This window comes from Populus alba, chromosome 7 (assembly GCF_005239225.2).
Source record: "Populus alba chromosome 7, ASM523922v2, whole genome shotgun sequence".
NCBI classification, from domain to species: Eukaryota; Viridiplantae; Streptophyta; class Magnoliopsida; order Malpighiales; family Salicaceae; genus Populus; species Populus alba.
This window is the reverse complement of record NC_133290.1, coordinates 3,268,531-3,292,313: the sequence shown is the minus strand read 5'-3', so window position 1 is coordinate 3,292,313 and position 23,783 is coordinate 3,268,531. Positions and strand designations below refer to the sequence as shown.

Below are 23,783 nucleotides of genomic sequence, written 5' to 3'. Positions count from 1 at the left end.
CACCCAAGTTTTTCACTATATTAACTCCCTTATTTATTGTGCTCAAGCCAGGCACGAGTCAACCTGGGAACAAAGGAGGCTGTCTCGTGAGATACGCGTTTTGAACTTGACTTCCATATTTTTCAAACCCCAGAAGGATTCTTACGCCAAGAATCGACATTTTGATTCGAGCAAACTGTGGATTCCTATTTTAATAGCGAAGGTCCGATTCCATAATTTGAAGATTGTCGAACGGAGGACGGCCCCTTCCACCCATTGACTACTCCTCTCAGCTTCTTGGCCGTCAAATCAAATAAACAAACGGATTCCAGATATCATAACAGGGTTAGAAATGATTATGATAATATAATTATCATGGCTAGCAGTATAGGCTAATGATCAGCCAGCACTCTCCGAGTCATCAGAGATCAAAACACGCAGTAATCTAGATCACACCATTGACTTATGATAATCTCCTATTATTAACTCAAAAACATGCATCGCAACGGGCACCACCACCAACAAGAGCCATGAGAAATTAACTGGGGAGAAAGCAACATCATCGCATCTTCGTGCTATCTGAAAATGAAAGGAAACAGAATAGGATAGAAACCTGAAACCATTATCACTTGACAAACTCTGGTGAGGTATCAACTCTATTGAGAGTGTAACAACCTGAGGAACAAAAATTTTAGTGGTAACTAGAAGAAATCAAACAATAAATGATTGTAGGAATGGCGTAAAATAAAATCGAAATCCCAGATGGTTACTGAAAAGATGAAAAGCTTGTCAACATTTTGATTAGCAGGACAAATCACAACTATGATCAATACTTTTATCACTTCGATTTTACAAAGCACAAGAATGGTACTAGAAAAGGAGTTCACTGAGCTCTTAAGAATGTTACATTTTGGAAAAGGAATCTGAGATGCTCCGTAATACAGAACCCTTCAATCTCCGAGACCATTGAGCTTGTATGAAGCAACCATTCACCCCCGGCCATCTGGTGTAGCAGGATAGCACCACCAAATCAAATATTTGAAGCATTCAGGGCCATTAACTTGCATTGTTCATTCATGGCCAGAAGTTGAGCCTCTTTCTTATCAAGAAGGGCACTCAACCTCACATTCTCTTCCATAAGTTTCTGAACTTCAGTCTCTTTCTGCATTTTCTCACCCTCCAATTGTGTTGTCTTCGCAACTAGCCTGCTTCACAACAAAATGAGATCCTAGACAAATATGGTAATCCAGCAGAAAAGCCATAAAGGAGACCAAGAAAAGGGATAAACTAGTGTTGAGAGAGGCAGGGAGGGAGGGAGAGAACTAGCCTGCTAACTTCCTATGAATCGAGTGCAGACAACAAATACGAGAGTGTAAGCATACAATTCAAGTAGAGGACTTTCACAGACTGGAAACCCTTGGACTGTGAAGCATAGTACCACCAAACATAAAAGTCATTGGCTATTTGAAATGTGATTAAAAATCCATATAGATTAAGCACTAGGTTGACTACTAATCATAATCCAGAATGTACTTGAATATCCCAGAAAAGTACATTGTAAAATCAGTAACCTAATAACATCATCAATGAAGCAAGAGCTGACATAGACATCATTATAATTCTAAACAACCAGAATCATCACCAATAGCCAACAATTTGTGTTATCCAAGAAAGAATTTACAAAACCATAATCAGAAAAGGCTTTGAAATTTGATCACAAGTGATTAATGAATGTGCGTGATCAGCAAACCATTCAGGTAAATATCAGTATAGGTTGGCCATGTCACCATACCTAACACTATTAGTAGAATATAGGTTCAAATCTCACACTATAGTTATCATAAAATCTAGAACTACACTTGTTGATAAGGAAAATGTGTAGTGAAGCTTGTCATCTTATTTCAGGAATATCTAAGTACACTGACCGTTCAAAGAGCCTCTCAATAGTTTGAAATTGCCTCTCTGATGAAAGAAGTGTCTCTCTGACACTAATGAGACTGCTAACATAGGATTTTAGAGACTCGAAGTCCCTTTTCACTCGGCAAAGCTCTTGCTCATTTTCTGCAGCACATTGCCTCTGCCTAGATGTCTCTTCAACCAAATCCTCAACCCTCTTCCGCATATCATTCAAAATACCATTTGTACCCAGAGCAAACCGCTCCATCTCCTCTAATTTCAAAGACATGTTCTCAATTTGGATTGCTTTCCTTCTAATTTCTTCCTGACCTAAAGTTACCTTATCTTTCTCCAGTGCAGTTTCAGATTCTGCCATTATAACTCTTTTAACAAGACCTTCCATCACATCGGATACCATCTCCACAGACTTGAGTAATTCACCAATATAAGCTTCGTCATGTTCATCGTAGCTTCCTTGTTGCTTTCTAAGTCTAATACATGATTCTTCATCCGGGCCAAATGAAGAAAGATCGACATCCCGGGACCAACTGGACAATGGAGTTCCATTCCTGTCAACAAGCCCCACTCCTTCTAATTCCTTTATTCCACATGATGTGTGAGCTAACTCAGGAACAGCAAAGACTCGTGCTTTTGCTTTTAAATAAGTCAACAATGTCGAGGTTGTTTTCACTCTTCGCCAAAGAACCTCCATCTCCTTTGCATGTTCCTCCGACCCTTGTACACAAGCCTTCACCTCCATAAGCTTCACTTGTAACACATCCACTTGAGACTGTCGCCTTTCCATCTCCTGCTTCCACGTTTCCTGAGTTTCTCCAACTTGCAACGTCAAACTTGACAAGTCGACATCCTCTCCTGCCATACCTTCCCTGAGTTGCAAAAAAAAAAAAAAAAAAAACAGAAAAACAGAAATTCAAATTTTAGATTGTATAAACCTCATGCCAGTCGACAAACCAAACCCGTCAGCTTTAGTACATAAGAACACATCATAAACCACAAACTCTAGTACCAACTACCAACCACGTTGAAGATAATTATCAAGCACCAAGCTTTGTGAACAACAATGCAAAAAAAAAAAAAAAAACAATGCAAATTCAAGCTCGTAACAAGGATATTAAGCAGCAAGATCATGCCTTTTTCTGGTTAAAAAATCACCATACATTAAAATCACTCCTAATTCTCCAAAAAAAAAAAAAAAACCAAAACAGTACCTTGAACCTTAATTAACAAAACCCCAATTGAACACGGGTTACCACTCACTGACCCTGATACAAAAAATTCACAGATCAAACCCCAAATCACGACAAAATCACAAAAGGGTATTCTTGCATCAAATGAGACAAACAAGAGACAATTTTAAAAGACAAAGCAGAGATTTTTAAAGGGTACAATACAAAATGTGTAAGAAACAAAAGACAGAGAGTGATAAATAAAAAATTAAGAGAAAGATGAGACCTCTTTTTCGGGGTGCTGCTTCGTGGAGAGATTGACTGCGTACAGCTTGATTGATAAAGGAGTAGTTTTGGTTTTTGTTTAAGGTATACAAGAGAAGGGGAGGTCAAGAAACAAGGGGAAAATGGAAAGTAAGTTGTTTCATGTCTGTGTAATAATGGTTTTTTCAAAGTAATTTTTATTTATAAATATATTAAAATATTTTTTTAAAAATTATATTTTATATCAAAACTATTTAAAAATTAAAAAAAAATAAATAAAAATTGCTTTTTAACGGCGTTCCACTTTGTCCTCGCCGAATCAATAAAACGATGCTGTCCTTTGACGTGCTTTTATTTTCTTCCCTTCTTTCTTTCATTTCAACTTTTCTTTTCTCTGTCGTCTTCTACTTTTCTAAACTTCATAAATTTATCTTTTGCTATTAGTGAATGATCAAAAGCTCGGTGGTTTCTGGTTTTTTATGAATTTTATATAAAAATATATTAAATTAATATTTTTATGTATTTTTTTTATGATTTAGATGTAATTATATTAAAAATCTTACAAATAACCTTACAAACTTAATTTTATAATTTTTTTGACCGTACAAGCTTTTTAAATAAAAAATTATTATGTATCATAATAACAAATACACACTTAATTTTATATTCGATCTTACTTGTTGTCAACATAGTCTGATTTTAATAATCCTAATATTTTATTTTATATAATAATCTTTGTTGAAATATTATGGTAATTATATTATTATTTTTATAAATACTATTTGGATTGTATCTGAACAATAACGATAAGAAATTATTTCTCAATGAAAGAAGGGTATCCACTCAAATATAAGATTTGTATATTAAAGTATTAAAAATCTAAATTATTTCTTATTAACTTAAAACGCGTTTTACATTATATTTATTAAAATTAATTAAAAAATACTATAATAAGATGAAAAAAAAATCAATCTAGGATTTGTATATTCCACATTATTAATCAACATTCAATTTTAAAGTAATATTACAAATTTGTACTAGTCAAGTTCATAATTTTGTTGCTAAAAGGCTTGATTGAAAAAAAAAAAAAAGATATAAACGACACATAATTCAAATATTATACCATTACTAAACTCTTAAGCAACTTCAAAAATGATCGGTCAAGCATTGAGACAATTTCCCTATTTTTTTTATTTCTCTTTTTTAATGAAAAAAAATATTAAATGTATCTCTTACATTAAAGCTTATAATAAGAGCTTTTATTTGGTTTAAACAAAAACAAAAGATATGTACACATCATAGAAAATTATGATCTAAATTTTTCGATTTAAATTTTTTCTCCTGTTTCATTTTTTTTATACAAACGGATGGCATAAGGGATCATATAATTAGCTAATAATCGTTTCAGTTGCTTACATAGTAATTGTAAATTATTATCGCTTTACTTTTATATTGTTCATCGTGATCCATGCTATAGAGGTCGACTAATATTTTAGAATGCTTTAAATATCATATAAACCTTTATACATTTTAAATTACTTTTATAAAGATCCTTGTACGCAACTTTGAACATTGCACTAGGTACTAACTTTACACTAAAAGACCTATGAAGTTAATTATCAATAAAAAATCTATGACTTGTGAAGAACAATAATTTTGGATAAATGTATAAGCTATTTCAAAAAATTACATTGGAAAATATACATAATAATTGAAGAAATTATTATTACTAGAGACCTAGCCGTCTGCATTCACATTGCAAGAATTGATTAAAAAAGAATGCTAGTATTATAAATTAAGAAAAATCATAAAAACAATGTGTATATGTATGATATTCTATATATTTGCTGCATATTTATTTTAAAATCTTAATCATACTCCACATTTAAAAAACAATACCACATAAATTGTATTTTTATTTAGGCCTTATTTGAAAAAATAATAAAAATGTAAATGAAAGGGAACTCAACTTATAGATTAAAATAATTTAAGAGACCTTAAACTGAATTTTTCCGATGTTATAATTATTTTTCTTGTTCAATGTTAAATAAAAAAAAAATGTAATACACATCTTAAATTAAAGCTTATAGGATATTACATCTTAAAAAAAGTATTCAAAGTATTTTGTTGAAAAAAGTTGTGTAATTTCTCTCTCATAGTTATTAGTGGGTGTAGAATCGACAAATTGTGTTATCTCTTTCTTTTTGTCAGCCACTAGCACCGGAGTATAGAAAGAAAGGTGGTAGGGGTTGCGAGGTCAAATCAACCATTCCATTCCGGATCTCGGCTTTGGAATCGGTCTCGGTCTCGATCTCGGTCTCGGGTGAGATCTTATCGATCTGGGTGGAAAGACTACAGCGGGTGAAAGTTAGACACGTGCACTTGGCTTTCTGTCACTTTCCAACGTAATTTTGTCGAGGCCATGTTTGTTTCGTGGGAAGTAAGAACTGTTTTTTAATCTTTTTCATATTTATTTACTATTTAAAAAAATCTGGTTAATAAAAATTACTTTTTAGTTTAAAAAAATTTAGTTTTTTTTAGTATAATACAACTTTAAGAACTTGCAATAAAAATAAAAATATATATATTATTATTTGTTTGATTATATCAAATTTAACCATTAATTTTTTGATTATTATATATTGTGTTATATATTTTTTTAATTATGTTATTTAAAATTTGATTTAATTTGGTTTTTATATCAACTTTTTTTTTTTTTTTAATCTTATTTTTTTTATTATCTTTTTATTTATTAAATTTTTTATTTATCAAATTTGATTCATATTTTTTTATTTAAAATAATTTATGAGATTTAATTATTATTTTAAATTTCATTATATTTTGATTTTTTTTAAATATAAAATTTGATTTTTATTCTTTTAATTTCTACTTGATTTATTTGAAATAATTTATGAAACTATAATTTTTTTTTAGTTTTATTCTCCAATAACATTTTTATTTATAGATTGGTTCCTATTCTTTTTATAAATTATATAAAAAAATTACTTTTCAATTTATTTTTTTATAAAATAATAAAATACTGAAAAATATTTTTTATAACACTATTAAATATAAAAATAAAATAAATTTATTTTCCAGAAACAAAAAAATCCACGGGTGTTGGTATCTTGATTTAGAGGGCAAATAAATTTTCTTAATATTCTATTATCGCGCATTTAAATCAAAGGAGTAAGAGAAAATTATTTTTTGTGAAAATTGACTAGAAAGATTTATAAAAATTAAAACTAAAAAAAAAAGGGATAATTGTATTGATAAAGAGACCGCTATTCTGTTTATGAAATTAAACCAGCAATTGTTGGATTTTCATTTTCATTTGTTATGAATGATCTGTTTTGTTTATTTTTAAAAAAAAAAGAAAAACTAGCAGATGGAGGTATTCAAACAATGGATTTCAAAATTAACGGTGGTGATTTTCCCTTAACTATACGTTGGAGGCATTACTCTCAAGCTTGTTTCTTAATTAATATCAATGCAATTACTTATATTTTTCCCTCCATGCCATTCCATTTCACAGATTCTAGCCCTTCCATAAAACAAACTACTCTGGCTAAAAACATTACACATAGCTTCTGCAGATCTTCATGAAAACTCGCTGCAGAAATACAAGACAAGGCTTAATTGACAAAGACTAGTGCCCTTTTGCTCTAATATCACATAAGGTAACTGCAGTGGTCCTTCACCAAGGTAACGAAGAAAATAAACAGACAGCACAGTTTCATCGATCAAAACCCTTCACAGACCAAACATCAAACAGCTTGACTACATCACACCAATTACTCTTTCATGTCAGACCCAGAAATTGTCGATTCTTTCTCATAAACCCTCGTAGCCCAGTTTCTCAAATCTCACAAGAAACCACTTATCGGAGCGTTTTGTAGCATCAAGTCCAAAAACAAATAAAATGAAGCAAGCAATTTTGGCCTAAATTGGCAACAGCTGAATCAGGATTAAAAAATTGTTTCAATTACAGATCCAATTTTTCAATTCTAGCCCATAGAAGATCTAAATTCCTAAGCAAAGGAAATCAATACAAGCAAAATAGAAGAACCGATAAATCCTAACCCCCAAACCCATACAAAGTACGACCTTGCCTCTTAAGAGCATAGACAACATCCATGGCAGTGACAGTCTTTCTCCTAGCATGCTCTGTGTAAGTAACAGCATCACGAATCACATTCTCAAGGAAGATCTTCAAAACCCCTCTAGTTTCCTCGTAAATCAGCCCACTAATTCTCTTCACACCTCCTCTTCTTGCTAGCCTTCTAATTGCTGGCTTTGTGATTCCTTGGATGTTATCTCTCAACACCTTCCTGTGCCTCTTTGCACCTCCCTTTCCCAGCCCCTTTCCGCCCTTTCCTCTTCCCGACATCTTCGCAAACTTTCCTGTTTTCTCGAAAAATCTAACAGTAGATAGCTTCTTCTCTTTTTTTTATGTGCTTGAATGATGATTTGCATAGAGAGGTTTGGCTGGGTATTTATACGAGGCAGAGCTCTTCATAAAAGGCAGTTGTTTTGGCGGTAGAGCAGATTTGTGTTTTTGGTGGTTTAATATCCACCGTTGGTTGGTTATCATCTGACGGATGTTTTAACGAGGTTTAAAGGATGCCTGAGATTGCCAGCATGGCTTCCTTCAAGCTTTAATCCGCGTCAAGCGGGTGCTTTTGTAATAACCGTTTGTTAAATCGATCTAACGGATACGAAGATAAACAGGATATAGGATTGCCAGCGTGGAGTTTTGCCTCCTTAGATTATTTATTCAAGCACCTACTTGTGTAATTACGCTGTTTCTACTCTTTAACGAAGAACAATTTTAAAACTCACCGAGGATCGTTTAAGATAAGGTTTGAGTTATGAATTAAGATAGTTAATTTAGATATCTAAAATATAATTTAAACAAAAATTAAAATACTATTATTTTTATAAATAAATAACATGTTTTTAATAAAAAAAATTAAATAAGTTGTAAGTGAATTTAAATGTTTAACCGAATTAAATCATATCAATTTTATTTTTTTTAATTCATATCAATTTTGTTTTTGAGTTAACTTGTTTTACTGATTCTGGTTTTAAAATTATACAATGAAAGGAAAAGGAATAAAAATAAAAACTACATCCTAATTTTCATTTTTTTAACTTCATGATGCCTTTTATTTTACTATTTGTAATGCATAATATAATGGCAGCGATATCTGGGTCAGTTTATACATGTTTTGACTAGTTTTATGAACCTTGAATTTAACAATCACATAAATTTCAAATAATCATGATAAAATTTGAAATTATAATTTTTAAAAAACAAATCTAAAATCTAACTAATTAAATTATCACTCATGATTAGTGATAATGAAACATTACATTTACAAGAGGATAATAATTTTACTCCAACTTAATGGATATCCATTTAAATATTTATTAATATATTTGATATTTTATAAATAGTTATTGTTTGGATCAAGTTTAGGTGAAATTCTGAAATGATAAATTTTGAGGGTGATAGATATCAAAATTTATTTAAATCCGGGTTAATAAAAACTACATTCCTACCATGACTATATATAAAAAGATTTAATTTAATTTAATTTATTATAAATGATTTTCCTTCTTTTTATATGCTGCTAGACAAACTAACGCTTTCTATTTTTAATAGTTATAGTGTTGTGATTGGTTATTTATAAAAGAAATATACTAAAAAAAAATAAAGCCCGAACGTTAATTTAGCCAATATATATCTAGAATTTACAATATTGAATATTCCTCGAAACTTGTTTAATTTCCCAGATTTGAGTAATTGGTATAATTTATTGTATAATTTTTAAACTCGATCGGATCACCTAATTCAAAGTTGAGGTCAAAATATTTGATCAAGTTATTAAATCATTTCAAATTATTTTTGATTTTTTTATAAAATAAAATTATGTTGTTTTTATTTTAAAAAAATAATTAATAAGTTGTAATCAGATTTTTTACTGGAATTTATCAAGTAAACTTAAATTTTTATTTTTTTTAACTTGACTACATAATTGATGATCCTAACTGACTAGATTCTAAAACTATGATTTATTGGAGACATGGAAGAGATTGCGAACTTCACAGGATCACTTACATAAAAGTCATCTAAGTTGCTTAATGTACTCATGTGTATGAAATAGCAACCTTTTAATCAACGATTGGATAACTATATGTTTGGTGATGAGGTTGTAAAGTAATTTTGCAATAATATTTTTTAATTATATATATATATATATATATATATATATATAATTTAACATCATGACTTAAGGATTATCAAAAATTATATAAAAAAAATAATTTGATGTTTTTTAATTAAAAACAATTTTAAAAATATTTTAAAAAGCAAGTTTAATCACAAAAACAAAGCTATAAACAATACAATTTAGGTTTATATTTTGCATATAAAATTACTTTATAGTAAGCTGTGGTGTATACCGGTCTATTTGTTTATGTGTTTCAAAATTATTTTTGAAAAAAAATAATTTTTTTTATTTATTTCAAATTAATATGTTTTAAGTGTTTTTTAAATTTTTTTGATGTGCTGATGTCAAAAATAATTTTTAAAAAATAAAAAAAATATTATTTTAATGCATTTCAGCACGAAAAGTTTTTTAAAAAATATTCGCAACCATATTCTAAATCTATATAGTGACGTGATATAATGTAGTTGAAACCGAGTTTCGATCAGATCACAGTTTTACAAAGGTTTGGTTAATTATCCTTAAAAAAAGAAAGCTTCACCAGAACATTCATGTTTATGCACTCTGGTAGAGCTTTTCAATTGCAAAATGTTGGAATGCCAAATTAAAATTAATAGCCGATACTATGAAAATAACACATTCCATGATACTTGGAAAAACAAATGAATGCACTGCGCAAGCATGGTAAAATCTATTGGCATACAGGGAGTCGGTATTCTGTCTCAAGCAAAAATGGAAGAGTAAATCACTCAATAATTATAATTATGAATTGGAAAATTACAATAAGAACGATTCGGAGACAGATTCGAGGTAGTCCGGAACTCCTACCAGAAAGAATTCTAGATTATTGAAAATGTTCACATGACCTTCAAGTCAACCAAATTGTCCTAATATTTGACTTGTTGAAATTTATTCCTTACACACAACAGAATATATCTCCTGGGCTATATCCCATTAACCAATTTTATTGATTACACTTCTTGCAATCTTCTAGCCAGTTTATTCTTTCCCCAACGACGCCGTATGCTTCGTAGCTGGGCTGCACCTTCATGGCCGTGATTGATGGTGACCACGGCCGGTTACACACCACCCGGTTCATCCTCAACACCTTCAGGTACCGAAGTAGAAGGAGCTGAGGATTTTGCTGCTTCTCTCTGATAAATACAATACAGGAAGCAAGAAATAGTGATGAATGATCCAAGTTGCATAAGAGGAGCAAAATCTCTGTACCCTTTTCAGGATTCTGCTAGATTTTGTCAGAAATTTAATTATATTGCTACACAATGCAACTTGTTTTACGGTAATAAACATAAACTGATGAGGTCAGGGACTTACTTTGCTTTCCAAAAACCTGCTGAGGCCCTCGAGACTGGTTTTAGGATTTCTAATCTTCATTAGTTCACCAGCAACTTCAGCTGGGCTAACCTGAACTTCTGAAATAAGCTTTTCAATGCGAGGAAAAAGATCGTGGTTCCATATGTCCAAGTAATTGGCTGCAAGCTGCTTGAAGGTGGAGAATGTGCAATATGAAAGATTAATGTGCATGTCCATTCGGCCTGCTCTTAGTAAGGCAGGATCGATTCGATCTTTGTAGTTAGTAGTGAAAACTATAACCCTTTCGTCTCCACAGCAGGACAATAGGCCATCAATGGCGTTGAGAAGTCCAGAGAGTGTCACGACCTTTTCCTGACAAGATCAAACATAGCTTGATCAGTTCTGATGTACCATGTCTTCGGGTATCTAACCTTAACAAGGCGAAATTAAATATATACAAGTCTAACAGTACTGCTCTCCAGAGATTTGATACGTGATTTGACTAAATAAATAACAATATCTTGGACTTGAGTGGTTGAGAAAATACTTTTTATGTTGAATCGGAAAAGGAAATATAAAAGAATCCTACCTGAGGCTTTCTAGGAGTTTTATCATGATCCGATGGATGATCCCCGGCTTGACGATTCTGTAGCTCAATCGAGCAGTCGATATCTTCAACCACGAGAATTGAACGATTGGACATGTGAAGCAACAAAAACTCCAGGGAAGAATCAGAACTGACAGCAGACAAGTTCAAGCTGTAGATGTCAAAATTAAGATGGTTGGCCATCGCTGCTATCAAGCTTGATTTCCCGGTTCCTGGAGGGCCATACAATAAATAGCCCCGTTTCCATACCTTACCAATCTTCCTGTAATAGTTCTTTCCTTTGATGAATCTATCAAGATCCTCTATAACTTTCTGTTTGAGGTTTCCATCCATTGCTAGCGTATTGAAAGTCATAGGGTGATCCAAGTTGATCCCCTTACAGCTCCATCCATCGCGTCCCCCGCGAGTAGTGTAGAACTTAACTACCCTGTTTTGATCCTTAATTTTCTTAGCCATTTCAACAATGTAAGGCAGATACTTGTTCCTGACCATACTCGCGTGTCGCTTGTGAAAACGAAGTTCATACCATTTCAACTCATACTGGAGTGCTGGATTGAACTCACTGCAGTAAGACCACTTCATGTCCACACCATGGAAGGCGTCGACAATCTTGCAATTCCTGTCGAGGCCATACGCCAGTGCCTTGATGTTTTCGTTCTTGCCAACCGTGATCCGTTGTGGCACAGATGATGTAGAGAAAGCATTGCTGCCAAGATACATCATCAAGGCATGAAAGAGATGGTTTTTTGATCCTTCATGCGAGTCGCTAATAACCATGGTGAGCTCTGAGGAAAAACGACTTGCTAATTCCTGCAAACAACTGCGTATTTCTTGCGGAACGAAGTCATTGATGGAGCTACGTAGAATTGCAACAGAAGCTATCAGGGATAGACTTGACCCCATTTGCTCTTTTCTTGATCTTCTTTTTACTGCTTGCCAAGCCCTTCTTCTTCTTCTTCTGTGTCTTTTGGTATCTGTTGTTAAGATCTTTGATGGTGCATTCCTATTTATATCAGGAAAGAAAGTGTTTAAGACGTTGATGTAAATGCAAAGACTAAGTCTAGAAAAAGAAACCAGTTTTCCATGAACTTCTGCGCCGTGGATAAGGATTATACGGTTGCTGCTGGTGCAAAGAAGGTTACTTGGAATTGCAAGGTGGATCAAGTGGCAACTGATAGTACAAATTACGTTTGAAAAGATGCTTCAATTTACTAGAAATTTGATTAATTCCTACATTCCTTTCCTTATTAAACTGGAAATCAGGAAAGGAGTGCATAAATTAATCGATCTAGGGGAGGCTTATCCAAAATAAGAACCAGTAAACACTTACTAACTGGTTGCTTGTAAGAATTAGTCTAACAGAGTCAGTGTAGAGGCAAAGTGCTAGAAATTGTGTGGAAGCATATATTGACGGGGCGCCACGCCAACTCTCCTAGTTATAACACTCGAAGGTTCGAAGCTCAGGTATGGATTGACTTATAAATCATCGCGTCAACTCAATTATGATTTTAAAAAAATAAAAATATCATTTTAGGTTTTTTCAATAACATTTTAGTGGGAAAAATAATAATTAATCCGAGCTAAATTTTAGATTAATAAATCACTAAGTTAACCCATAAGATATTATGATACTATACTCCCAAAGTTTCAGAAAATCCCAAAAATTAATGAGTTTTTTTAAAAATTATTTTTTTCTAGAGCTAAAATATAATTAAGAAATTATTTATTAACAATGAAATTTAAAATAATATATTTATATATGTGAACTGTTTTTATCTTGACTTATTCATGTGTCACTTAGCATGAAATTCTGGACTCTGTTGCCATTACATTACAATTATGAAGAGACTTTGAATTTATATTTTTTTTTATTGTGCTAAAATAAAAGTATGTTTCTTCTTATTTATTGTTATGTCTATTTATTTTTGTATTTTAAAAAATATTTTTTAAAAATTTAGATATTTTTATTTTTTTCTTTGCTTTAAATTAATATTTTTTAGTATTTTTTATATTATTTTCATACGCTGATATTAAAAATATTTTTAAAAAAATAAAAAAAATTTCTTAATACTTTTCCTAATAAAAAATATTTACAAAAAAAACCTCAATTACAATTTTAAACATACGCAAAAATTTATAGGTGGGCCGCGTGGAAAATATAAATCTATAAGTTTTGTATGTGTATGACACATTTACTATTTAACTGAGAAATAATTTGTTGTCAGTGTAAAAAAGTTAATCCAAAAATTCCTTTTTTTAAAAAAAAATTTCATCTTGTATCACAAATCTCATATAAATCTATAAGTTTGTATATGTCTGACACGTTGCGATTTGACTACTGTTGTCGGTATAAAAAAGTTAATCCAAAAATTCCTTTTTTTAAAAAAACAATTCCTTTTTTTTAAAAAAAAAAATTCCATCTTGTATCGCAAATCTCATTTCTCCTTGAGGAAACCCAAAATTATGCATGTATTAGACCCCGTTCTAACCAAGTAAACCGGAAAAAAAAAAAAAGGAAGGCCGATTTATTATGCATAGATACATATTTTACTATTTATTTAAATAATATAATTATTATTTTATCCTTTAAAAAAACCAATAACCCTTGATATTAAGGGTATTTTATTTTTCTTACATGACTAATTAGTCATTAAAAAATTGACTATGAATAAATGTACATTTTTATATTTTTTAAAACATAATAAAATTATCCAATTATCCTCAAATTCAAAATTTTTGAAACTAACATGATATATTTTTTTTATTTTAAAACACAGTAAAATTATAAATGTACCCTTAAAATATAAAATAAAATATGCATCCAAGAGCCTTTTGGTCTTTTCACTATATTTTTTTGTTATTACTCTTTTCATGGATGGAAATTTGATCTTTTTACATAGATAAAATGTTATTTTAATAAAAAAAAGTTGTTGGTGTATGTGAAGAAGTATCCACAAGCTTCAGTCTGCAAGTGCAACACCTCTTATTATAAAAAATATCATTTTGTTGTGTTGTTGAAATTACCTCAATGTCTTCTTCCTATTGATGCAGTGTATGTCGGTAGTGGTGGACAATTTATTGCTAGTGAGATTTATTTTTTCTCTTTATAAATTATAGTTTAGTTCTCTTTGTTATTGATGTTTCAACTTCAGTCCTTATTATTATTTTTTTTTGCTCTTTTTATGAAAGTCTTATTTGTTTTTAATTCTATTTTTCAATTTTAATTTGTCTTGTATTATTTTTGCCGATTCAATTCTAATTGTAATTCTTTTGATTTCTGTATTTTTCCTGCTTTTTTTTAAAAATATTTTATTGATTTTTAATTTCACCATTTGATCTAAATTCATCAAATATTATTTTTTTCCAATAAGGTCTTCATTCTTTTGATATTTTTTGTCCTTTTATTAGAATTATTTTTCTTTTCAATTTCACCCTCCAATTAAAAATTTAAAGTTGCCCTTATATTTACGTTTATTTTGGTTTTTATTCTTATTCTTTAATTATTAATTTTTGGTTTGGATCATTTTATGTAATTGATTTTTTTAAAATTTCATTCTTCAACATTTGATTTTTATGGATTGGGCTTCGTGTTTTTTTTTATGTATAATGCTTTTAATTTAATAACTTGGATCATGAGTTTAAAAAGTTAATTAAGATTAAAATCCTTTTTCTTGTTTATTTATTTTCTGATTTTATCATTTAACATATTTGTGATACATCGACCAAAGGTTGAATATTGGATGAGCAGGCAATGGTGCTCTTCAGCAACCGCTACGCTGGAATTCAAGCTGGTCTGCTGGGGGTGTTGATGATCATGGAGTTCAGCAGAATTCTTCTTGGCCTTTAGGTGGAAACCATATTTCTGGACTTTCTTCTGCAAACCCTCCAAATCAACCTCCTCTTGCTCCAATTCCAAAAGGATGGCAAAATGGTGACCGGCTATGCAATCTTGGCTTCCATAATTACTCTTCCCGTGCACAGGTATGATCATGTGTATTCTTAGATATTCACTTCCATTTTGGATCATACCATCTTACGTGATGCATTTGCAGTGCAAAAAGTGCATTGCTTCTTCGCCACCGGGTATACTTCAATTATTATTATTATTATTTTGTAGCAAAGAGCAATGGGAAACTCTGTACTGCTTGTTGTTCGTCTATTATGATTGGAAGTAAAGCAGACATGTTTGGGAGTTTATGCTCCCTATCCCAGTTTTAGTACAGAATTAGGTCCAAACTGGCAAGCACCAGTGCAAATTCCACATCAATTAACCATGCCTGCACTGCTTGGAAAAGGGTAAATGTTGACTGGGTTGATCCTTCTACACAGAATAATGAGAAAATATATAAACTGGGAAATTAAGGGCCATCCTTTGGTGCAATGAAGAACTCTTTTGATTCTAAGCGCTGAAGTGTAAGTTTATTCTTGAGTGTGTGATTACATGAAATACTGAATTTAGAACCTATCTATATATCACCTTCATGGTCTTGATTCTGTAAGAGTCACCCTGGATCTGTATAAATGAAATTAAATAGAAAACTAATAAATTACTCTGTTGAGTCAATTCGGTTGTAAAGGTAAGAGCTTGAAGGAAATGTGCTGCAAAATGATGAATCACTTGGAATATTGGAAGTTGAGCATGAAGACTAAATCTAGCACTCTCTCTAACCTAACAGAGTGTGGATAAATATAATAACTCCCAAGTTTCTGTACATGGACATATAGCATACACCATGTTGTACCATGAGATTGAGAAACGAATTCCTCAATTATATTGTAATACTTTCTGCTTTGCATAGCAGAGCCAAGCCATGGCGAAATGGAGATTGGATGTGCACAAATTGCAACAATCATAACTACGCATCTCGATCATGGTGCAACAGGTGAGCAACTAAAGTATTTTCTTAGCTCTACAGAACTTGCTCAATTCATAGTTGTGTGTAATGCATGGATGTTGTCCTCTTTCTTTATTCTGGTTTCATCACTGTTTTCATGAAACAATCCTGTTTTTGAACAAAACCTTAAAACTTTGGTTTTAATTTATCATTCCTAATATCTCTATCGTTGTGTTTGGCTGAATACGGAAAGCTTTTTGCAGGTGTAAGACGCAAAGAGACATGGTTCCTCAGCCAGTCAATGTCTTATAGCTGTGAATTTCCAGAGGATTTAGAAGTAATTTAGCTTGCAACGCCCTTCCTTTGAGGTTCTGTTTCAGTTTTGTGTGTGTGAGAGAGAGAGTTCCATTCCATATTCAAAGCTTGTTTTCTTTTCTCAACTGGAGTAATAAAGTTTCATTTGTTGGTATGAACACTGGTTCTTATGGATTCTTTCCCTGTCGACTGCAATTATTTAGAAGTAACTTGTCAGTGATTGCTCCTGCCTTCTGTTTGCTCATTTGGGATTCATCGAGGGAATTAAGGGATATAACTCAGCAACAGAGTGTCACCTTGACGTATTCAAGATGACGGAGACATTGCTTAAAGCTTCGAAACGAAGCATAAGCAACCTCGCTGAAACTGGACGGACTAGATTTATGCTTTGATGATGTAACAACTGATTACATATTCGATTCATAGCAGCAAAATCTCCATAAACCCGAGCAAAAAAAGCAGTCTCTTTTCATTAATGAAATGCTATCTTGGCTATGAACCCTTTGACATGAAGGAACAGAGGAGTGGTGTCCTACAGGTAAAGATTAGGAGAAGGCCCTACAAACCGGAAAAGAATCCAACCTCCAATCATAATGAAAATGGAAGCATAAGTAAACTCGGTGAGCCAAAACAGCATTATGACCTTCTCTCCAAAGTAAAGTTCAATAATCTTTTCCGAAAGGCTCTTATCTTCCCACTTCTTTCGAGCAGATGCTTGTGCCTTTACAGCTAGCTAGCAAAGTTCTTCAAAGTTTATCCCTTTTATCTACTGTTGGTGGGTGTTTGGTGCAAGGCATCCGAGTCTCTTTTTGCACCCTATTATTTGATGCCGTTTCCCTTGTTTTTCTGTTTTTTTTTATTTTAAAAAATATTTTTAAAAAAATTTAAATTTTTTTATTAACTTCAAATTAATATATTTTTAGTATTTTTAAATTATTTTGATATGTTGATATCAAAAATAATTTTTAAAAATTAAAAAAAAAATTATTAATATATATTTTAACATAAAAAATTATTTAAAAAATAATTATAATTACACTATCAAACAAAGTTAGTGTATAAAAGTATCTGACGACCGAAATGGCCCTTTTGACGTGGTAAGAAAAAATTTAAAAGTAAGATTGATTTTATTTTTTAATTATCTCAGTCAATTAAAAATACTAGTGGAATAACATAGTCAAAAAAATAATTGACCACAAATATTATCCTTTTAAAACAGGCAGATTAGATGGGGGAAACCATTGATCCTATCTGTGTTTGCAAGCAGACAAATTAATGTAGAGATAGCGGAAAAACCCGGGTTTTAAAAAAAAAAATGAAAATAACAGTGATTCGAGATTATTTTTTAAAAAATATTTAAAACCCAGTTTTCTGATCGGATAAAATTAAAAATAAGCTTAATGTAACTAAGACAAAAAGAGTGACAAATATAATCCATCCGATCTAAGTAAAGAGCATCCATCCAATGACTGCTTCATAATGTGTTACGTTACTTTTTAATTTTAATATTTATTTTTATTCACGTAAACTATTCAGATCAATTTACACATATCTTGACTAATACTTACTGAACCTAAAATTAATGACTAATTAAATTTTCAGTGACTATTAATATTTAATAATTATAGGACTCGAACATGAAATCACAAGAAAAATAACTCTTTTAATCTCAAGTTCTTATCATTAAACCAAGATGGTTTTATTTAATTTTTTTGATATATGAGCATATGAATATTCTTCATTTAAGCTTGTTAGACACTATATTTTAAAAGTATTTTTGAAAAAAATTATAAAAAAATTCTTTAAATCAATATATTTTTAATATTTTTAAATTATTTTAATGTGTTATCATAAAAATAATTTTTAAAAAATAAAAAAAATTATTGATATATTTTCTGAGTTGAAAATACTTTGAAAAGTAACCATAACTACACTTAAGAACATGCTTTCACCGAATCGAAACTATATATCTCATCCCAAAACTACCCCTTATAAACTCCCAATTTAACATTCCTACCCAGCACTCACCCGACCGACCAACCTTTTATTACCACCTCCCCCACAATCCTTGTGTTTCAAGTCATCTCTCTCTCTCTGTCTGTCTCTCTCCCTCTCCATATTTTTTACTCTCCGAGTCACCAACTCAGTCAGGCATGACTGAACTCAATAATCCCGATAACGATGACCCCTTCCTTGTTCAATATCAACCGTCTGAACTTAAAATCGCTTCGGAATTTCTTTCCACCTGGCTCCCTTTCCTCTCTCGGGATCTCTGCCGTGACTGCGCAAAAACTCTCTCCGATCGCATTCGCTCTCTCTCAGGTTACAATAACTTTTTTCTTCCCGAATTAACCTTTTTGTTTTTGTTTATTATCTTAACACTAGTTTTTTTAAAATAATAAATATACTAAGGTTTGTTGTTGTTTGAATTTTTAACTGATTTGGAGTCTTTTGTTGTGGTATGTTTGGTAGTTATTGTAGAGCTCAAAGGCGAAGATAAGAGTGGGGATTTTCCGAAATTGAATGATAAAGTGGAACTGTCCAACGGGAATTGTTGTTCTGATGGTAATTGTGAAAATAATTCCGTGGGAAGTTTGAAAGAGGAGGATGACACGAATTCGATAGTTAGTTGGAAAGATGGAACACCTGGGTGTTCTGAAACACCACCCATGTTGGAGGCTTCCACTAGTGGATTTCATAGTGAGAAGCACTTGGGGATGTCTTGGGCGGATATGACACAGGATGATGAACTTGCAAAAGAAGAGAAGGAGCTGGAACAGCAGGAGTTGAATAAACGGGAAGTTAATGTGAATGATTCAGCGGGTGATTTGAGGATAACAAAGGTTGTTGGGAAGCCTACTACGTTGGCGTGTGAGCAAAGCGAATACAATCGGTTTATGAATGTGAAGAGGAAGAAGGAGTTTATGTGTTTTGAGAAGGTTAATGGGAAGCTTACTAATATTCTCCAGGGTCTCGAACTTCACATGGACATTTTCAGTACCGCGGAGCAGAAGAGGATTGTTGATCATGTGTATGCTCTTAAAGAGAAAGGGAAAAGGGGAGAGTTGAAAGGTTGGTTTCATAAAGCTTTTATCTTTCTCAGGCTATTCTATTTGATCTGCTAATAAGTTTTCCGCTTAAGCCAATCAGAAATTCTTTTCTATGTGCTATGTTACATTTTTTGCTTAATTGCTCTGGCCACTGGTTTTATGTGCTAAAATAGCTGCGGTTCCTAGGATGTATGCACACTCATATTTATGCCATACATGTCAATTTGTGCTAGTAAAAGTACAGTTCAAACTAGTGGTGTTCATGTTTTTCATCACTGTCAAAGAACACTATATAGCACACTAGCACCAATCATTAAATTCTACATTTTCCATGGTGACAATTGACTGAGAGATTTTGACTGTTTAAAGCATCTTCCTTTTGTGCTTTGTAGCTTCATATGCCAATAAATCTAAGCTTTCGTCATTAATTTGACACTTGTTGGTCCCTAAAACAATTGACTGTCCTGTTCCTTAAAGAATAAAACATTGAAGTTATGAAAGTAGATGTCAACCTATTCGGTATTATCTATTTGACCATTCTATATTATCTTCCCGTGCATGATATAAATTGGTCGAACATTGTTGTTCACATGGTTTTGCACTTTCAACTCAGTACTCATGGTGATTTGCAGACTGATGTCAAAACTCACCTTGAGTGTTGATTGGTCATTTTTTGGAATTTTATATTCCTCTTCTAATTCTATGGATCTGAGCACATCCATAGTAGACTCATTAGCTTTGAATAGTGCCTTAGCTGTTTTTCACATGCAGTGTATTGATCTGTTAGATGTGCTTTCATGATTTCATCGGTAGAGGTATGAATTTATGTCCAAGATTTTCTCTTTGCATCATTTGTGAGTTGAACTAGGTAAAACTTTTCCTGGAAAATGTTCAATTATTTGATATATCATTGTCATAATTGGGAGGGAATTTCTGAAATTTTCTTGCAGAACAAACGTATTCAGCTCCACCGAAGTGGGTGAGGGGCAAAGGGCGTGTGACTCTCCAGTTTGGTTGTTGTTACAATTACGCAACAGTAAGTTCTGATCCCTTTGCTACATATCATCAACGTTCTGAATTATGGCAATTCAAAAATTTGAATATCAAAACTGCACAGACATTAAAACTTGAAATATTAACACCATGGTGGCAGGATAAAAATGGAAATCCGCCAGGCATCATCCAGGATGGAATGGTAGATCCTATACCTGTCCTTTTTAAAGTGATCATCAGAAGACTGGTCAGATGGCATGTTATCCCGCCGAATTGTGTGCCGGACAGTTGTATTGTTAACATTTATGAAGAAGGGGACTGTATACCTCCTCACATTGATAACCATGATTTTGTTCGACCTTTCTGTACTGTCTCTTTTCTTAGCGAGTGCAATATACTATTTGGGTCACACTTAAAGATGGTGGGTGCGGGTGACGTTGATGGTCCAATCGCAATCCCTCTTCCTGTGGGGTATGTCTAACGTGCAATCCTTGACATCAATTTCTTGCTTTTATATCTTGTGCATGATCATGTAATTATTGTCCTGATATTTGTTTATACTCCACCTTTGTTGTCATGGAACCAAAATCTTACTCATTTTTGTTTTCAGATCTGCTCTTGTCTTGAATGGAAATGTAGCAGACGTTGCTAAGCATTGTGTGCCTCCAGTTCATAAAAGGAGGTAGCGATTGAATCTTTTTGAATCTTCTTGAGCTGTTCTTATTGTATGGTGTTTATTTAATTTGATCCCTTTCCCACCTTGTATTTGTTATAGGGTATCAATCACATTTAGAAAAATGGATGAAGCAAAACGACCTATAGGTTTTATTCCAGATCCTGGTTTGCAGGGAATTCAGCCATTGCCATCCGAACCAGATGAAACAAGGAGGTTAAATTCTCCTAAATCTGAGCCCTACATGAAAAGGCGGCCATTTGATAAAGAGGGTAAGATGGAAGGAAGGAGATTTGCAGAGAATGGTTCCCAATCAGAACCTTATTACTCAAGTCAGAGTCGACGACCGGCTGCACATCAGCGGAGGATCAAGGAAAATATCGGTAGAGCTGATGGATGAGCTGCATATCAGCAGAGGATCAAGGAAAATATAGGTAGAGCTGATGGATGAGGTCCAACCCTTCTGTTGCCTGAATTGTACCCTTCAGATTTGGACATCTGAGATTTAATTGCTGGCATGTTTGAGTATTCTGTGGAAAGCGGATATGGAGGTTGAGGTTTATTTCAGTGTCAGAGAGTTCAGCTGAATATATTTATGTATACGTAGCAATACCTAATGCATTCTTCATTTGATTCTGATCAAAGCAAATATTTACATGGGTGCTTACGGTGGAATAGAGAGCAATATTGAGTCTGTTGTCTGGTAGTGTGAATCCTAAGGTTTTAGACATTACTATAACAATTGTGTAGCCGGAATCCTTTGAAGGTCTGGTTTTGGTTCCATCCCTGATCGGATTCTCCGTATCTCGAAGCATGGCTCGTTTTTTGATCAATTGGATCAGCTAGCTTGATGCTGCTTGTTTGTGAATTGTGATGGATTGCTGCTTTGTTGAGGTGATTGGTTACAGAAATACCCCACCGCGTCTTAGCGCGAGATGGCATTATATTGTTTTCATTTTCTACACTGGAAGTCTTGAGAATTGTATTATAATTGTTTTCCCTTGACCTGATTGGTGTCAACATATTATTGATTTGCAAGTTTATTAATATTAGCTTTGGTGAATTCTGAGTTGAATTTTTTTTATACCCCGTCGGGTTACATGCTGGGTTTAACTTGTTAGTCAAGTCCGGGTCTAAGCTATATGAATTTCTTTGGCTAGATAATCATTCTATTTCAACCCTTACTATTTCAAATGTCTTAATCTCAACCTTGAAGCGTCTAAGAAGTTATTATGACGTAATAACTCCTAATTTTAATTGTATTGATAGTGAAATCTTATTAAATGCCATTATTATCCATCCTTTTCTTTCACAATATCCATGAAAACCTACAAAAATCAGCACTAGTTTTTTACCCGAGTAATGCTACGTCACGGATCGGGTTTTTTTTTATAACCTTAAAAAAAAGCATAAAGATATTATAAAGTCAAGAGTATCATGTATTATGCACAAAATATTTTTAAAATACTAAGGTGGTGACATACTTCATATATTTTTACTTGAAAACATTGAGGCTACGATAGAATAAATTGATCTAAGCCTGCTATGTTTAATATGTGATCCAAAACATAAGCATGTGATAATCTCATGGAATCCAAATCAAAACAAAATCAAAAAAGTTGATTCTAATTAACCAGATATTAAAGGCCTAAAATGAAAAAAAATCAAATAAAAAGAAAATAATAAAAAATTACTCAAGCAAACCTGGATCGGCAGCTCGTGCTATGTTGCGTCCAAACCAAATTGGTTTTAACGCAAAAAAAAAGATGTTTAAGTGATGACAATGTTTTTTTTTTAAATAAATCTAAGACTCGGGTTATTAACCCGACTGAATTTATTAAATTATGTTAATTTAATAATATGATTAAAGAAATTAGCAAAAAATAAAAAATAAAAAAATTCTAAATAACTCAAGTTATTTTTTAAATTAGTAAAAAAATCCTATAAAAATCTAAAGAAAACTATAGAGTTTAATCTTTAATTAAATTAAATGATAAAGGGTAACGAAGAAAGGCTAAACATAAAACCATGAAAAAGAGGAAAAAAAAGAAGAAGAAAAACAAAAAAAAATAATATCTGTCGTGATGGACCGGAAAACAAAGCCCATTTTTCACCTTAGTGAGCAACTACACGTGCTGTTCAAAGATGACGTGGTGGCTCACTTGCACGAACACGCTAACGCGGCGCCTATGGACATTGTTAATTACTCTTCAAGACCAGTTCAAAAAAACATTAATTTACTATTATAATTGCCCTGGAAACAATTAGGTCGAAGCGGGAGATGGTGGTACGAGTGTCAAATGGCACTGTTTTTTTTTTTTTTTTTTTTTTTTCAGTAGATCCAAGATTATAACAATGGAATTTCTTTTGTGTTTAATATTATGATGTATTTTTTAAAAGAATTTTTTAATTATAAATATATTAAAATAATATTTTT

The 23,783-nt window shown here is 32.2% G+C and overlaps 4 protein-coding genes and 1 long non-coding RNA gene across 6 annotated transcripts; 2 read left to right on the top strand and 3 right to left on the bottom strand.

The window, feature by feature from the left end:
• Positions 1–719: 719 nt before the first annotated feature.
• On the bottom strand, positions 720–3,508 carry LOC118063141 (uncharacterized). Of its 2 annotated transcripts, XM_035077077.2 has the most exons (4): positions 3,349–3,508; positions 3,105–3,158; positions 1,905–2,762; positions 720–1,184 (listed from the first exon to the last, which is right to left on the bottom strand). In XM_035077077.2, exons 3-4 carry the CDS (start codon positions 2,753–2,755, stop codon positions 1,010–1,012), a joined length of 1,026 nt encoding a protein of 341 aa, XP_034932968.1. In that variant the 5' UTR covers positions 2,756–2,762; positions 3,105–3,158; positions 3,349–3,508; the 3' UTR covers positions 720–1,009. The 2 variants fall into 2 exon arrangements, with proteins under 2 accessions (XP_034932968.1, XP_034932969.1); XM_035077078.2 differs by lacking the exon at positions 3,105–3,158 and having other exon boundaries at positions 3,349–3,507.
• Positions 3,509–7,261: 3,753 nt separating this feature from the next.
• LOC118063148 (histone H4) lies at positions 7,262–7,806 on the bottom strand. Its single transcript, XM_035077087.2, has one exon. The coding sequence runs from the start codon at positions 7,714–7,716 to the stop codon at positions 7,405–7,407; it is 312 nt and encodes a 103-aa protein (XP_034932978.1). The 5' UTR covers positions 7,717–7,806; the 3' UTR covers positions 7,262–7,404.
• Positions 7,807–10,292: 2,486 nt separating this feature from the next.
• On the bottom strand, positions 10,293–12,437 carry LOC118063149 (AAA-ATPase At3g50940). The gene is made up of 3 exons (XM_035077088.2): positions 11,463–12,437; positions 10,895–11,245; positions 10,293–10,713 (listed from the first exon to the last, which is right to left on the bottom strand). The coding sequence occupies exons 1-3, from the start codon at positions 12,381–12,383 to the stop codon at positions 10,639–10,641; spliced, it is 1,347 nt and encodes a 448-aa protein (XP_034932979.1). The 5' UTR covers positions 12,384–12,437; the 3' UTR covers positions 10,293–10,638.
• Positions 12,438–16,244: 3,807 nt separating this feature from the next.
• Positions 16,245–16,788, top strand: LOC118063358 (uncharacterized). The gene is made up of 2 exons (XR_012170263.1): positions 16,245–16,363; positions 16,579–16,788. It is a non-coding gene; the product is annotated as an uncharacterized lncRNA (long non-coding RNA).
• Positions 16,789–18,679: 1,891 nt separating this feature from the next.
• LOC118063150 (RNA demethylase ALKBH9B) lies at positions 18,680–22,409 on the top strand. Its single transcript, XM_073410537.1, has 7 exons — positions 18,680–18,952; positions 19,103–19,702; positions 20,631–20,716; positions 20,834–21,144; positions 21,284–21,355; positions 21,449–21,729; positions 21,781–22,409. Exons 1-7 carry the CDS (start codon positions 18,784–18,786, stop codon positions 21,795–21,797), a joined length of 1,536 nt encoding a protein of 511 aa, XP_073266638.1. The 5' UTR covers positions 18,680–18,783; the 3' UTR covers positions 21,798–22,409.
• The last annotated feature ends 1,374 nt before the right edge of the window (positions 22,410–23,783 follow it).

Bases quoted from the DNA above. Each gene is read 5' to 3' on its own strand.
- LOC118063150 (XM_073410537.1), top strand. From the start codon at position 18,784: ATGACTGAACTCAATAATCCCGATAACGATGACCCCTTCCTTGTTCAA. The intron at 18,953-19,102 runs GTTACAATAACT...TATGTTTGGTAG, and splicing joins TCGCATTCGCTCTCTCTCAG to TTATTGTAGAGCTCAAAGGC. The intron at 20,717-20,833 runs GTAAGTTCTGAT...CCATGGTGGCAG, and splicing joins GTTGTTACAATTACGCAACA to GATAAAAATGGAAATCCGCC.
- LOC118063148 (XM_035077087.2), bottom strand. From the start codon at position 7,716: ATGTCGGGAAGAGGAAAGGGCGGAAAGGGGCTGGGAAAGGGAGGTGCA.
- LOC118063141 (XM_035077077.2), bottom strand. From the start codon at position 2,755: ATGGCAGGAGAGGATGTCGACTTGTCAAGTTTGACGTTGCAAGTTGGA. The intron at 1,185-1,904 runs GTCAGTGTACTT...GTTGTGAAGCAG, and splicing joins ATTGAGAGGCTCTTTGAACG to GCTAGTTGCGAAGACAACAC.
- LOC118063149 (XM_035077088.2), bottom strand. From the start codon at position 12,383: ATGGGGTCAAGTCTATCCCTGATAGCTTCTGTTGCAATTCTACGTAGC. The intron at 11,246-11,462 runs GTAGGATTCTTT...TGATCTTGTCAG, and splicing joins AAACTCCTAGAAAGCCTCAG to GAAAAGGTCGTGACACTCTC. The intron at 10,714-10,894 runs GTAAGTCCCTGA...TGTATTTATCAG, and splicing joins GCAGGTTTTTGGAAAGCAAA to AGAGAAGCAGCAAAATCCTC.